The sequence below is a fragment of the Calonectris borealis genome, chromosome 4 (genome assembly GCF_964195595.1).
Source record: "Calonectris borealis chromosome 4, bCalBor7.hap1.2, whole genome shotgun sequence".
Lineage (NCBI taxonomy): Eukaryota > Metazoa > Chordata > Aves > Procellariiformes > Procellariidae > Calonectris > Calonectris borealis.
Window position 1 is genome coordinate 14,459,598 of NC_134315.1, and position 16,232 is coordinate 14,475,829.

The 16,232-nt window shown below is 39.7% G+C and overlaps 1 protein-coding gene across 2 annotated transcripts in view; it reads right to left on the reverse strand.

Moving 5' to 3' along the window:
- Positions 1–6,002: 6,002 nt before the first annotated feature.
- Positions 6,003–16,232, reverse strand: part of STK32B (serine/threonine kinase 32B) — a 141,802-nt gene continuing 131,572 nt past the window's right edge. For both annotated transcript variants that reach the window (XM_075150527.1, XM_075150526.1), the window contains one exon: positions 6,003–6,143. In XM_075150527.1, the coding sequence (XP_075006628.1) occupies positions 6,005–6,143 (139 nt within the window). In that variant the 3' untranslated portion in view covers positions 6,003–6,004. The remainder of the gene's footprint in view (positions 6,144–16,232) is intronic.

Consider the following 16,232-nt stretch of genomic DNA (forward strand, 5'->3'; position numbering starts at 1 on the left):
AATGGGAAATTTATGGTCTTAAAGGAGATGTTGCATATAATTTAATGCAGAAAAAAACCATAAATCTGCATTATATGGTTGCTCATTACATTTAATAAGTTGATTTCACCGTTACCTGCTTCCCTGAATGCTTTCTCCGGTTTATCTCTGGCTTCAAGTTATATCTTATAAAGCTAGTTCAAACTACGGTACTGTCTGACTTACCTTAATGTGTGAATATAGTGTTTATTATGATAGAGCTCAAGACTTAAAGCATTCTCTCATTACTAATTAACCACACCGAAATTGCCTCAATACCTTAGCACATTGACTGGAGAATATTATCCTCGCTACAGAATTGTATAGAAAAGTTATAACTACTAATTAAATTGTATAGTACTCCTCCAAGAGGGATTTTTCAAAATAATCACTGTGGGAAAATTCCAGGGGTGTAATATAGCACACATCAAAACAGTGAAAAGGTAAGACGCAAAAAATCCTCCAGAGCACTAGTTCCAACATATTTTTGCCCATGTCTATGACTAAATCTCTTCAGGTAATTCCATGCAAAGGGCACAGATTTTACATAATTCTGTATTCATGGCCATACATTTTAGAAGGGCTTGGATTTTAGGATTGTTCTCATTTGTATTCTTTTAATGGGTATTGAAAACTACAGAGGTTTTGATATGCTTACTTTATTGTTTATAACCGACTTAAAACCCCAAACATTGAACAACAAAGCTTTCTGCCCCATGTTATGATTTTGAGTCTCTGGGAGGACTCATGAGGAATGTTTGGCTATTTTGTAAAAAATACTCTAATTGATTAGACACATTCCTCCTTCCCAATTAAAAATGACAAAAAAAAGGGAGTTTGTAACTCTGAGCCAAGTTCATTGATGTATAGGGCATAGCTAATGTCAGTCAATATTGAGGTCCTGATTGAACTGTGTGTTTTCTCACAAACACGATTATAGCAAGCTAATTTGCATTGCTAAACGAAGGCTAAAAATATCAAAACATTTTCCCCTGCTGGCCAGAGAGTTGTTGATCCAATCATTAAAATACAGATAAACAGAAGTAACTACTCTGATGGAAGCTAAGATGATTAAGCACAGTATGCATAAGAAATGAGTTATTTAGCTACTAGTATGCTCTCCAGAAGAAGAACTGCAAAGCTCTTGTTTAAAACTCACACCAGTCTATCATGGAGATTTTTGCGTGGCACCAGAAGGATCTATAAAACCTTTACATTATTTCTCATTCAAAATTTATCACGGGACCTGTTGGCAGCATGTGCCAAGGGACTGAACTGCAACTGCTGTGTAGGAAAAAATAATTTCTGCTTTTCCTAGCAGGTCTGATGACTTTGGCTCCAGCAGCTGCTATAAGTTGTTGTTTTGCTGTACAAGAAGGCAGAGTCTGAGCAGCCCAGCACTGCAAACAGGTGGGGTCTTGCCTGCGCTCGCTTCTTATTCAGAGCCTGCATAGATGAACTTATTTAGCCACGGATGAAATCTGGGCCAGATATAGAAATAATGGGGATTATTTGCAGGACAGTGGTTTGTTCCAGGGCTCCTCTTGAGGCAGGTGCTAGAGCAGTGGAGGTTCAAGAGGATACCTGTGGTTTTTTAATTAAATGCACTTTGAATATCTCCTTGCTTTCCAATGCCCACCAAAACTGTAAATGTACCTGTCCAAAACCTCTAAGCTTCTCCTATGATAGCAGACACTTTTTTCATAGTAGAAATGTTGGCATAGCTACCCAACTGGAAAACACAGAAATGCTTTGAGTCTTATTTAGCCAACCACAGTTCCTCAGTACATCCCAACACACCAATATTCAGGTTTAGTTTAAACTGTCAGAAATCAGTTTGAAATTCTGATCACATATTTCTACAAGCAGAAAACATCTAAATGAATGGAATGGATGGATGGATTGGTGCCTAGTATTTCCTCCATTATGTACTTCAATGTCATTTTGAATAGTATGCCAAGATCTATAGCCAACCCTTCCACCCCACCCCCACCCCCCAAATCTACAGGAAAAACTTCTGGAAATATTTAATTAATTATTTTTGTCAAGACTACAGATGAAAGGAGCCATTTGTATTTTATGACGGTTGGTAATTAAACATTTACAGTACCGTGCCAATATTTAATACCCAATGTAGAAGGAGCAAACTGAACAGAAGGTAGATCTGGCAGAGTTTAAGGTGGAGTGATGCTGTGGGAATGTGCATGTGTGATCAGAACTGTAACACCACAGAGCAAGTGGCATTGCAATAAAATGTTGTAGCAGCAAACTGCTTTTCCAGCTGTGTTAGACTTCCTTCCCTCTTCCGTGGAACAGAAATGAGAAAAAATATTTTACCCTTGAAATGGCTTGGAGAAACCAGATGAGACTTTGGGAGTTGAGATCACTGGCTGCTTTTGCAAGGCAACAAAGCTGTATAGAATAAATGAGTCCCAGGGAGTTTCTTTTGGTTTTATGACTGCCCCGCTTTATTTTTCCCCTCCATCTCACTGAGTATTTTGTAAAAACCTTCTACGTCTTATTTAGGTTACCTTCCCTGTTTTCATTTTCTGCTGGAAAGCAAGGCAGTATTCATTGCAAGAGTCTGTTTTTGTGTCATTTCTCAACCCTCTAATACCACCTTTGCACATAAGGATAGAATCTGTTTAAACAGCTCCATCTTACTCCTGCTGAAATGATCAGAAATGTTGCCATTTTTTAATAAGAATAGACTACATTTTAATAAGAATTAGACTGCATCTCCACAAATTGTCTGTGCTGTCACAAACAGGATTCATCTGACTAAATGTCAGTGCACAATGTGCACGTCCGCATCCGAGCTCTGTACACTGACGTTATACTCCATGGAGGCAGAGCCACAGGAAGAACCATCTGCTAAAAGAGACAATCAAGACAGAGCAAGTGCATCACATCCTAAGCGCATCTTTTTTTTCTTTCCTCCCTCTTTAATTTTGAGCCTAGCTCTGGCTAACTCAGCTGCAGACATGCACATTTTTCTTATGTCTGATGCTAGGGGAGACAAGTCCCAACCAAGCGCTTCTCAGGCTTATTCCCAGGCTGTGTGACTTTTCTTGTAGTACTTGTTCTGTCCTCACAAAGCACATACTATGCAGAATGAGCTCTCTTCTTCTTCTTCTTCTGCACCGTTATCAAGGCCTCCCATGACAGGCCAGTTCCTTTCAGCTACGTTGGTTGAAAGGAAAAATGAACTAAGAGTATATTGGGTCTCTGCAGCGTAGCTGAGGTATTCTCTGACCTGTGTAATAAGTAGACAAAGATAATTATATGCAGCATAAGGTTCAGCTTGCAGTCAGTGGAAGTGCCATGGACTCTGGATAAAGCTGATTGGTGCCATGATTTCTTCTTTTTGCAAGCACTAGATTGTTTGAGAAATGACCGTGTGGCAACAAGCGTGAAATTAAAGTGTCCGAGTGAACTTGCATTCATGCTCAGTACTCTGCGCAAACATTTAAGTAGATGCCATCTATCAAATAACCATGCTTCTCTCAAAACCAGCTTAGTAAAACGTTGGCAAAGACACCCAGCAGCCAGCCAGATCAGACTGCAAATGTTTGGTAGAATCCTGCTGCTAATTAAATTGTATCTGCAGGAAACTCCCCCGATTTTTAATACAATTATTGATGAAATTCTTATACTTTAAAGGCTGTGGATCAGGACTTTTCATTCTATAAATCCAGGCTTCTTGATGACTGTGTGTGCATTAGCACGCAGTGCAGCCTGGCAGGAGGGGCTCTGCAAAGCAGAGCGGTTGGCGATGCAGACCTGACATCCACGTACGGCACGTTTTGGGAAGTTTAATTTCATATTTGCTCTAATCTGTTCCTGTGGTCTAGAGGCCCAAGGCTGGGCGGATGGCATTAAGTACTCTCTTGGAGCACATTTTCTGGTTTTGTGTCATCCCAAAATAATCTGATTTGGGTGCTACAATATGAACCAAAATGCGGTAAGGCTGTAAGGTGGAGACATTAACTTTAAAAATGACTTCCCAGCCTGAATGAAGGTGCTAGCATAGTTGCATCCTATGTGGATGATGTTGTACAAGGTCACCCACAATAACTCTTCTTGATCAAAACAATCATAGAAAAAAAGCAAATGTGTAACTGCCTTTTTTTCCCAAATGTTTTTCAAATTGGAAAGTTTTGCATGGAAAATCTTTCTATCTTACTGACCCTGGTTCCAAAAACATTCTGACTCTAATCTATATGACTTGATACAGCATGGATCCTGCAAGCATTTACTTATGAGTAGTGCCATTAATTTCTGTAGGATTACTCAAGTAAATAAAATCTTTCACTTCTTTCCAGGATCAAGATCCAGATCAAGATCCAAGACCATGATGCATTTTGATTGGAACAGAGCAATAGGTGTTTCCAGAAATTATGTGAAATGTTATCCACTTGAGTCCTTCCCAAGTGAAACCAATATTAAACAACAACAAAAAAACAAACAAAAAACCGGTCATTATAAGAAGGGATGGGTATGAAACAATTTATTCTGGACAATGAAATGTGTCCTTGCAAGACCAGAGAAACTCTGTTCCTTTGCTTGATCCTACGATTATTTCAGTCTATGCCCAAATTAAGCAAGTAGACCAACACCATGCTCATGGCAGATGTAAAATCTTTACTGTACTACATTTATAAATTGCTCTGTTGTTGATAGGAACACCATATCATTTCATGGAGTGATAAAAATCTGTATTTTATGAAAAATTTGTGAAAAAAATTACATATAATGTGAAACCAAACTTAAAAATAGATTCAATTACAAAGAACTTTGTTCTGTAAAAGATAGAATGGAAACAATACAGTAAAATAGATTATTACAAATAAAATGTTTTTCACTTTCAAAAGCCTAACTTATTTGTTTTAAAAAGTTGAAATTAAATTTGCTTACGATGGTAACCCTTAAAAATAAAAGCACAATAGGATAGAACAAGCATGCATTTATTATCAAAATGTGGGTGTACAAGTTGTAAAATACCATAAATGTCTGGAATTGTGGATGCTATTTAAGAAAAAAAAAAAAAGGCTTTCATGTCAGCAATACTTTGGATAAAGTATGTTTCTTTCTATTCAGGATGGTTCTCATCCAGAATAGATCCATGAAAACAGAGACACATGTAACTTCTTCACATCTTATAACACCTAACTATGGATCTGAGCAAATTCCTAATGTTTTTAGCTCTCCTTACTAAGCTGCTTTTCAACTCTGGCTCAGTCAGCCTATTGTTACAAATAAAAAGGTCTTTCTTTGTCATGATTATCATACACTACTGATGTGTCTGGTCCTGCACCCACTAAAGTCACAAGCAAAACTGACTTCGCCAGGGTCACATCTTTTACGACAAAGCAGAATGCATGAAGTTAAAGAACAATGTGAATACATTCACGCTGCAACTTTTCCAATGGACTTCAGGTATTTAAATGAAATTATTCAGTGTTTGGCCTATTTGACACCACATTCACGTATTTACATCATATACATCTGTTATAAACTCAACAGCAGGTGCTCAGAAACAGCTGTGTCCAGCAGTTTCACAAAATTCCAAACTGGACCACTTTAATTAATGGAGACAGAGAGGGTAACGTAAAGCCTTCAAGATAAAGCTGGGCCCAATATAACTTTGTCTCTTGCAAGTAGCTAGAAACACGGCAATCTTTGAGAGGCTGCCTAAGGAATTGTTTCAAGTTTTCTTCCAGGATTTTGAAAAGGAAAGTCACGCTTACTTATAAAACTGTATTTTGTTGTTGATGGTCATTTTTCCAGTGGCAGAGTCAAAAGAAGAGCAGGGTCATACGTGGAAAGTCTCAGCCGGTGTGCTCTGTGGGTTTGTCCTTGCCTGGGGAACCTGCTTTTGGAGCAGTCAGATGTCCTGGGATCCGAGGGGCGACGATGAAGGCATGCGCAGAGAGGACCTTTCCTTGGCCTGGCAGGGTGGAAGGGTGTGCAGGGCCGTGGCTCACTAGCTGCTGCAGCCTCTTGTGCAGCCATGTCCCAGCAAATTGTTGTTACGTCCGTCTTGGAGTTTCTCATGGCTCTGAAGGGATGGTCTGCTGTCCGTGCTGGAAGTCTGTCCACTTTGATCCCGCTGTCTTCTTAATCTGCCAAAGGTTAAAAACATTGATATAGCTATCTTGTGCAGATAACTGTATCAGAATGACAGCCTGCAGCCTGTCCTGTGGATAGTCACATACACCTGTGTATAAAACAGATTCCTGCACCGTTTGATCTCTATTAACTCCTTGAGCTTTATAGCTGCCATTCCTTCTAAACACTGACGATTGCTTCCTCCTAAATATGTGCAGTTGGGTCTTGGTCAAGTACTGCTCCCATTAAAGCCTATCATAAATAACCAGCAGAGGAGAGCGCTTCCTCTGGCTTTAGCACCTCTGCTCAGACTCTAACTTCACAAAACCTCCAGGTAGCTCGAGGCTGATGAGAGTTGTTGGCTGGGCACACAACAGTAAGATGCTGCTCCCCTCTGCTGTCCTACAAAATTGTCAGTAACCTCCACCAGTACAAGAGAAAAAAACATGAGATGAAAGTATATTCAGTATTCTTCTTGTTCTTACTTCATATGTTGTCAAAGCCTCCTAGGTGGTTTCAAGGAACAACAACAACAAAATCCTACGTTGTTTAAAGACTGCAAAGTCATGTTCTTCTGACATCATTTTCTAGGCAACAGCAACAGCCCTAGCAGCACCTGCAGGCCCCACCAATCATTTTATCATCAAGCTTCTCAGCATTTCTGTTCAATGCTGGTATCAACTTCTGTGATTTTACTCTGATTCATGTGATATTCCATGTTTTCCTCCAAACACAGACACAATGTAAATACTTTCAAGAAGGGTGTAGATATTCATGGGGAAGCTATGAGGTAGAGATCCATTTTTTCTTAAAACATGAACAGCTGCTGTTTTGGAGGAATTTTTCTCTGACCGTTTGTTTTCTCAGAATGAGAAACAGCTGTTGATGTATTCCCGAAAAAGGCACCAAGAGTTGGCACCAGAGACACTATGGAAGAAGCTCTTTGTTACAGTGATTATAAGTGTTATATATGATATACTCCAAAAAAACTTTGCAAATAACATTGACTATGTAGAAAATACTCAATAATGGAAAACCATACAGAAATTAAATGTAAAGGGTCAATTTCAAAGGGTAAAATACTTCCAGGTGGCATAAAGACTACAGAGATCCCATACTAAAGACTCAGAAGAGAATGTGAAAGGACATGAAATAGCTGTGATGATAAGCAGAGGAATAAAGGAGGCTATTTAAAGTAAAAATAAAGAAAACACTGTACAAATAGGTTAAATTTAGAAGAGCACAAACACTGGCACATTAAATAAAAAACTTTAAGACAGACTGAAAAAACATATTAGAGGAACAAATTGCTAAAAGCATTTACTCTAACAGTAATTTTTTCAAGTGCACCAGAAACAGGAAGGCTATCAGTGTGTCTACAGGCCAATGGAGGACTGAGAATTAGAGGAAAGCACAAGAAATATGAGTCTCTAGCTGAAAAGCCAATGAATTATCTTCACCAATGTTCATGACAAACGAGCTTAGGGACATTCCTTTCTTTATTAGAAATTTGTCCATCATCTCCAGTTAAACCATCAGTCAAATAGCTTCAGAACCAGTCATTCAAATGAATGTTGAATTTTCACACAAGGGCTCTAAGAAAATTGAAATATATAATTTCTGCACAGCTGAGTGGAGTATGTAACTCACTGTTGAAACTGTCTTGGCACCAAAGAATGGAAGACAGCAAATGTGATGGAATTTTTTTTTTTTAATAAGTGCTTCAAAAGAGATCCAGGGGACTACCATGAGAGTAATTGAACCAGACAAAGTTGTGAACCATCTTAGGGTCTGAGCTACTGGCCCTTATGAGACTAAGGTATTTGTAGGCATCAACAGAAAAGGCTACAGTGCTTGGAAACTCATGTTGCAAACTGTGGGTTGCAAACCTCTGCAAACTGTTAAATAGTAGAGTGAAACAAAATTTGGAGATCTGAGGAATCATTGCTTTGGTCTAAGACACACAAGTGCTTTCTCCCTGAATCTGTTTAATATTTACTTTGTTCATAAAACACTGAAAAAGAAGGCATTTACTGTACTGCTAAAATTAACAGGGAAGTAAGAAGTCTCTCAATAACAGCATAAAGCAGGAAAATACCAATTATTTTTTTTTTCAAACCACTCAAAATGGCACAAAGGCAGCATGTAAGGAGGACAGCGGGAAAAGAGAGAAATGAAGCCCATGCTGAGGTCAAAAGATACCACTGATCAGCCTTGAACTTCTCACTTTCTACAGAGGTGGTTTCTATTGTTGATTTCCATTCATTTTCTTTTATCCTGTCCCTACTCCCCAGATCTATTATCAAACCATAATTAGATTATGGGGGTTTGGAAGTGCTAAAGAAACACATTGTTTTAGCAGCGCTTCACTGTATGGTCTTTTCACACATTTTCTGCTTCCGTATCTAGATTCACTACCCATATTAACAAACTATCAAAATAAACAATAGGTTATTAACCTGATGATGTAGTAAAAATTTAACTGTTATTTAAATGTTTAATAATTTATCAATCATTTTATTCAGTGATTAAAATTACATTAAAGACTTCATTATCAGGGGCTATAATGGGCATGCTAACACCTACTTACCAGTGTGTCCTGGGGGCTGGCGAATTGGACTAAGAATCAGGAGATGTTGATTCTGTTTCTACCTCTGCCACCCTTTGCGCAAATTACAGCCCTTTTCTGTGTCTCAACTTCTCTCTTGACAAGTGGGGACAATGTAGGAGGGTGAGGCCGAGGGTGAATTGTATTTGTCCAGAAATCTCACGTGGTTTGGAGCTAGTCATACATCTGGGCTGGGTAAGTTGTGGTTAAGAAATAGAAACAAAAAGAACATTGAAGCCATGCCCAGACTCATGAAACCTTGTGTTCTTATCAAACCCATGCCTGCAGGAGATTTTTCTGGATAAACTGGTGACAGAGCATGTATAGGCTTGTACTTGCAGCTCTCGATTAGGCAAAGGATGCAATGAGCAGGAACGTGCCAAGCAGCGTGGGACTTTGCTTGTAGTTGCACATCAAATGTTGAGGCAGCTGCTGCCGAGAACGATGGGAGCTGAGAGCTTTGTGCCTCTAAGTACTGCTCTGTGCCTCACCGGCCTGAATGAGATGGGGAATTAGAGTCTGGCGTCTGTGATGATTAAGAAAAGAAAGTGGCATATATAATCAAGCAAAATGTAATTATAATGCATATGTAATTATGCATATATGCATTATTGAATATATAGAAATAGAAAAGTAAAGAGAGAAGACTGGCTAAAAGCTAGCATGGAAAATACAATACTGAAGCAAAAAAGATTGCTACAACTATGGCAGGCCAGAGTGAAAATCAGTCGTCTAATGAAACCCAGTAACAAACTTGGGGACCACCAGGGAAGAGCTTACAGCTCAGCTTTGTTCACCAGATGAAGAAAAATATTGAAAGTTTGTCTGTAGGCTGCTTATAGGACAAGTTCAATGAAAAAGGATGAAAAGTTGCAGATTCAACATGACTGTCAAAATTTCAGATTTGCTAAGAGACTAAGGCCTCCTCCCAAATCACTGCAATTTCAGCAAAAATAAAATAAGGCAATGGTCTGTATTTCAACCTAGCTCCAAACTGCAAATAGGCTCAGGTCAAGACTTAGACAAATCTCACCACAGCAGCTGTGTGTGAACAAGCAGACTCTTCAGTTAAAATGTTGGACAGTTGCAGAAGTGACATTTATCTCTTGTTCGTGCCTTCTTGATTCCTTGGTGCCAGAGCTTTTCCATCAGATGTTCTCAGTTTTTCAAAAACATGGGTACCTCGACACAGTTCCTGTAATCATGGCAAAATAAATACAGTCTGGGCCATTCTGTCTAAAAATGGCACTAGTGCAATAAATCATTTGTAGGAAACTGCTTTGCAGTGAATGACTTATCTTGCCTTTAAGCTGATGTAGCTACAGGCTGTGATAACTTGATAAAGGCCCAGGGAGAATGAATGGCTTGATGGGGACTTAGCTGTGGATCTGGACCAGGTAGCTGTTCCTTTGCTGAATGTTATTGACTGAGAATAAATGGTAAAACAGCCAGCTGCAGACAAAAAAAGTGAACAAGTGTTTCTAGCGGATAGTCATATGGAAAAAAAACCCCAAACCTGCAGGGAAGAGAGGATGAAAATGAGTTTGAACAGTGTCTATTACATTTATTCCATGACAATTCTGTACAAATACATAAGTAGGCTCAGAGGCAGTTATGCTGGAAATTAAGAGTGGGCCTTTTGAACCAACAAAGAGATAAGCTGAGTTTTCCTTCCCTTCACCATTGATCCATGAAATATTGATAGTGCGTGATGCTGAGCGTTGAACAACCTCCTCTCCAGCAGCGAGGAAGAAAGAGGCTGCACCAACCACTACAGGAATGCATCAAGAAAAGTAACCGAGTCTTCTGTCAAGTCTTGGGCTTCATTAGTATGTCTGGTAAAGAGAAAGTGTCTGTGTGAGCTATGGAAAGGTTTTTAAGATTTTTATTATCTTGATACTCAGATATTATAGTAGAGTTCTTGCAGTATTGATTTCCAGTCCTGGATCTTGAATCAGATATATTCGTCAGTGGAAGGGCATTCAAAGGACAGGGAAAAATTGTTGGTCCAAAAAAACCTATAGCAGTATAGACCAGTGGTGTCAGGTTTACAAAATGTAGCTGTTCTGTTTGAGAGCTGTATGGAGGCTTTTACACTGCCTGTCACTCTTGTCTGTCTGTCCTGGCCAGACAATACCTCGGTGCACGATAACACCTTTGTGCAGCTGAGGTACTCAGCAATGGGTCTTGCCACGCTGTGAGTGTGAAACTGAAGCCTCAGAAATGTGAGATGTTTCAAGCAGTGGGCGCTCACTCAGCAACCATCAAGGACAGAATTTCTACTGACAAAAAGAGAATTCAAGCCAGGCAGAACTACCACTCTTCTGAGACTCCCACGTGTACCAGGCCCTTTTTATTACAGAAAATTTGCAAGTGAGTTTGCCAGTGTTGCAAACCTGGTGTCCTGGGTGTGGAGGAAAGAAAATGGTCTGAGTGGGCAGTGGAATTTACTTTCCCATTTCTAGATTTAGTATTTTACGTTGGCCTATTGATATTTCAAACTCTTTGCTGGAGAAAACAGATGCTTTTGCTTTTGGTTTGGGGAAAAGGTGGCCATAATAAGAAGAGCTTTAGAAACTGTAGCTTTATTGCAGGAAAAACATTCTATTAATGGAAACTTTTACATCCCTTGAAAGAAGCCCTGAGGAGTAGATAAATCTGTGGAACATTTATCCCGGTTATTCTTTACAAGGAAGGGGGTCTGAGGTCAGAACAGAGCGGGCATGTCTATGCTAGCTTTTCAAATTCATGAATCCTGGGGGACAGCTTGCTAAATAGTTAGAAACCCACCTCGGTTCTATGATTTAGCAGCTACACATAAGTAATGCTGATGTCTTGTCCAGATGGCCCTGCTAGAAGGCTAATTATGAACATGTCCGCATCAAGAGAAAAAAATAACTGATCTATCCTGGGGAATGACTGTGCTCAGAAAGGGACTATTTCAGCTACATGTCTCTGTGCATGTCATGTGGTTTGTCTACTGGAGCAAAAGTTACAAGAGGGATTTCAGAAAAACAATAAAGACCCTTATGTCCAAATACCCTATTTTTAGAATATCAGCTGATAAATATGGACTCTTTGAAAGATATTATTCTCTCAAAATACTGCACTAAAAACTTTTCATTCTCAATAGAAAAGACCTAGCAATGCAATTGTGTAAAGGAGTTAGAAGCCAGACAGTGACAGACATAGGCATTGTTTTGTTATTTCCTCATCATAGAAAATAGAAATGTGGAAGTTATGTCATATAAGTAAAATTGCTGGATGTGCTGAAGTTGTAGAAATTCCAGCCAAACTGAAAATAATTTTTACAGAGTCTTATAATGCCATAAAGGTGGACTCCGTAAAGCAGGAGGAGCCCTACTGTAGCAATATCTCAGAGGGATACTTGCAGAGCTAGGAATACCCAGCACGTCTAGCCAGATAGCAGCTAGCTGTAGATAGCCAAGGCTGGAGTGAGACATCTTGGCACTGAGGGCAGGCAAGGTGTCAGTTTGGTGCCCACTGCTATTGCTCACTATTTGTTTTTAATTTTAGTTCTTATTCAGTGTAGTAATGATGCATCAAGATTTGTATACAAACACAAACAAAAAATGCCTGGGTGAACGAATCAGCTGTGGTCAACACAACTGCTTCCTCAAGGTGGCGGTGGTGGTGCTTTAACTCTCCCCATCCCACCACTGCCTGTCCCTGGTGACAACTAATCTGTCCTGATGATAACTAAGCACTATTTTACCAAATGGTCCAGCATTTGCTTTCTAAAGAGATGGAGATAGTTAGTGGCTGGTTGTATCCCTCATCAGAACTGGATTCCCTGCTCGGTTACACACAAATCAAAGATGAAACTTTCAACTCAAAAATTTTGGTAAATTTGTGGCACTCTAGAGCCTTTATTTCCAGTCAAAAGGTGTAAAAAGAAAGACTTAATGGGACTTTGGAGTCTAACGGAGGCAATAAGACTTGCTTATTTCCTCGTGGAACAAGTACAGTGTTCCTCATATTTTGGAGTGGTTTATGAAGAGAAACTTGTTCTGAGAAAGAACAGAAGGATTGGGACTGTGAAGACTCAAAAGGACTCACACTGTCACCTCACAGTCCAGCATCACCCTTGGTATTGTTAACCTGCAGTGTGATAGAAAGTGTAAACAGAAAGCTGCTGGGTAGCTTGAACTTTACGTATCTGCATAACCATCACGAGAAGGCACATGTTTTGTTTTACCTCTCTGACCTAAATAATGAGTGTTCAGTGGTAAGTAGGTGGTAGACAGGTGAAAGCTAACAATGTTGGTCATACCAGCTCATTTTCTGGATCAGCTCACCCAGCAGCCCCAAAAATCTCTGTTCCTTTGGTTTGACACTGAGTAAAAATGTTCATGGCACCCACAATCTTTCATGCTTTAGCCAGAAAAACAGAGCCACTTCCCCAAGCTCATACAAAACCTTATCTGTTGTAAAATCCCTTATTTAAGCTTTATTGTAGCTCATGCACATCAGTAAAAGTGCGCATACTACAAAATCAGGGCAATTTTTTGGCAGTAATATATAGGTCCTGCAGTGCGTACACATCTTTTCAAAAATAATGGGTTATATGCATGTGGATCTTATACTCCACTTTGAAAACTTCCCCCGTTATTTTTCTGCCATCATTTGAACATCAATTGCAGGCAATGATTGTAGAAATATTGATAACTGAGCATGATTTCTGGGACAATAAGCAGCTTGGCTTGTCATCTGGCTGCTGCTGTGGGGAATAAGAATTGAGTTTGATACATGGACACTTAATAATTTTCTGCCTGCATTTTTAAAGGTTTCTCACATAAATTGGTTCTTGCTGTGTGCTGTTTTTGTAAAAATTGAAGAAACTGGCAGTATTTTACAATTGTAAATGAATGTCACTTTTTCTTTATGTATGTCCATTATTCTGCTTACTAGTTCTCATCTGCCAGCTTTTCATTCAACTACATTTTTTTAGTGAAAAGGTAAAATAAAGAAGAAAGAAGTGAGCAAAGCATCCTGATCAGGTTATTTTTAACTGAATAAATGTATTTGGGAATAATATTTTTACTTTTCAAAACAAAGAAATATATTAGAAAGGAGTGAAAAATTCCTGTATTTCCTTTAATCTTAAAAAGTTAACAAAAATAAGCTGATGAGTTGATCAGAACTTCAGGAAATTTGCTTGGTTTACACTCCGTCCATAAAGAAGAAAACACTAACCTTTGCTCAGTGTAAATATTAAGGAAAGGTACTAACAAAAATACGATACTCCTGGATTGTCCACATCCTGTTGGCGTCAGCTGCAGATCCCATCTTGCCCTTTCATGCTCAGGTTTGCTTCCCAAGGAAAGCAGGGTGCAGGGTGAGGAGTTGGCATATGATTAGGACACAAGAATAGAGGTGAGTCTCTCTCTTGCCAAATTCTGCAAAATTCCCCAATTTGAAAAGTGCTCTGATTTCGTAGCAACATATGTCAGAACTAATTGATGTAATAATCCTGCATAAGATAACCCGATAACCTGAACATCTGCCAAACTATTCATCCACTTCCCATTCCTCAGCAGTACCCAGGAGGGCTCTCATGACAGGCAGCAAATAGAGTTCTGCATGAGAAAGTCATTTCTGTATTTTAGGCATCGGTTACATTCGCACCGGCAGGTAAAATGGGGCAGGGATTGATGCCTGGAAGCTAAGTGGCACAGGCTGGCTTGCATCCCTGTGGCTAAGCTCTCTAATCTTCAAACCAGAGTTGTTGTATTACAGCTGCCTATTAGGCAGCTTTGGTCTATGCGAACCTCTGAAACATGAAGGGAATTGCTTCAGAAAGTGATTTTGGTCTGGGAAAAATTATGCCAGGGACCATGCTAACAACTGAGCAGTATGGAAGATTGCCTATATTCTGCCTTTAAAAATTAGGCAGAAAACAACAATGAAGTTGAAAAATGCAGAATAAGAAAAAAAAAGAGTAGAAATAGAAGAAGGAGAGTTAAACACCTGAAAAATGAGGAAGGATTCAAAAGAATCCCAACTGTGGAGATCTAATTAATTAAACTAACTAATTATTTAGCTAATTAAAACTATCTCCAAAGACAGCTGTATATAGTGAATGTTCTTTTTTATTAAAAAACCCTCTTTACACCTAACAGAGGAGCAGTAACCATGGCACAGTTAATAGCGGGCTTTTCTTTTCTTTAGCTTGTGCACAGAGTGGTCTCAGTAGTGCTTTCAGGAAAACAGAAATCACTGAAAAGTGTATGAATTTGCTAAGCATTTTCAAGTAAACAAGGAAGGCAGAATCTTGCTCTGTGCCAGAGGAGGCTTGGGGCAGATCGGGGCGGACTTTAGGGCCAACTGGAGCAGACTCAACACTCATCCCTCGGCAACATCAGCACGGAGTCACACAACTCCAAACTGAACATTAGAGTCTGTAATTTCAGATGATTTCTCCCCCTGCCCCGCTCTAGAAGGCAACATGTACAGAAATGAAACATAATGCTACTGTGTGGTAGCAGGTATATATTTTGGGAGACCTGGTCCGAGCAGTAACTCATCAAATCACTAGCAAGAGTGGTTGTCATGAGTCTTTAGCTCTTCCTTGATAAAGTTCATGCTTATAACTTGCTTGTTCTTGGCCTCCTGCCCCTATGGTTAGGTACATATGGCTCAAATGCAGTTGCCCCACAAGTGGTGTTTGGTGCCCTAGGAGATGCCCTTGATGAGCTGACACCCAGAGGGAGCAGGCAGACACAACAGCAGACCGCAGGTGACCTGGGCCTGTTGGACTGGCAGCTAGGCATTTCGTTTCACAGAAATGAACTGAGACCACAACTGTGGGATGGATTTTATGCCAGCTAACTAGAGACAACGCAAAGATTAGTTCAGGCTCTCTCTACAGGATAGATAGAGGCACTAACATAGAATAATTAGTTCCACTCTAAGTTATCTAATATATATGTCACAGATCAACCTTGGAAGATATAAGTCTCTCCTCATTGACTACTAACGGAGCTTAAACTAAATAAATTATTTTAAAATTGATTAGTTTAAAGAAATACAGTCTTGTTGCACCTCTAGAAAAATAGAGATACCTTTCCTTTCTGAAGATTGAAGTCCCTTCCTCTCCAGCAGCTGTATAAGCTTACCACCTCTGTATAAGCAGAGCCAATTTGCTTCCGGATTAGAGCTAATTTACACCCACACTGTTCAGGCGTGCAGAAATTGAATAGTCCCATCAGCCTGGTACATCGCACACGCTGATGAACACTGCCAAGAGCTGGGTAATGAAGTCACCGAGAAGCACAGGGGTGCAATTGCCTGTTCATCCCCACAGACATGCCTGTGGCATAGTCAGGCTCTGGGTCTGCCAGCAATGGCTTTTCTGCATGACTTGGGCTATATCTTGAAAAATACTTTGTCATCTAATTCCCATTTACGTCAGATACCTTTGAAAATCTTGTGTACAGGGGCAGGAGTTGTTCTGCATCTAACCAATATCTAA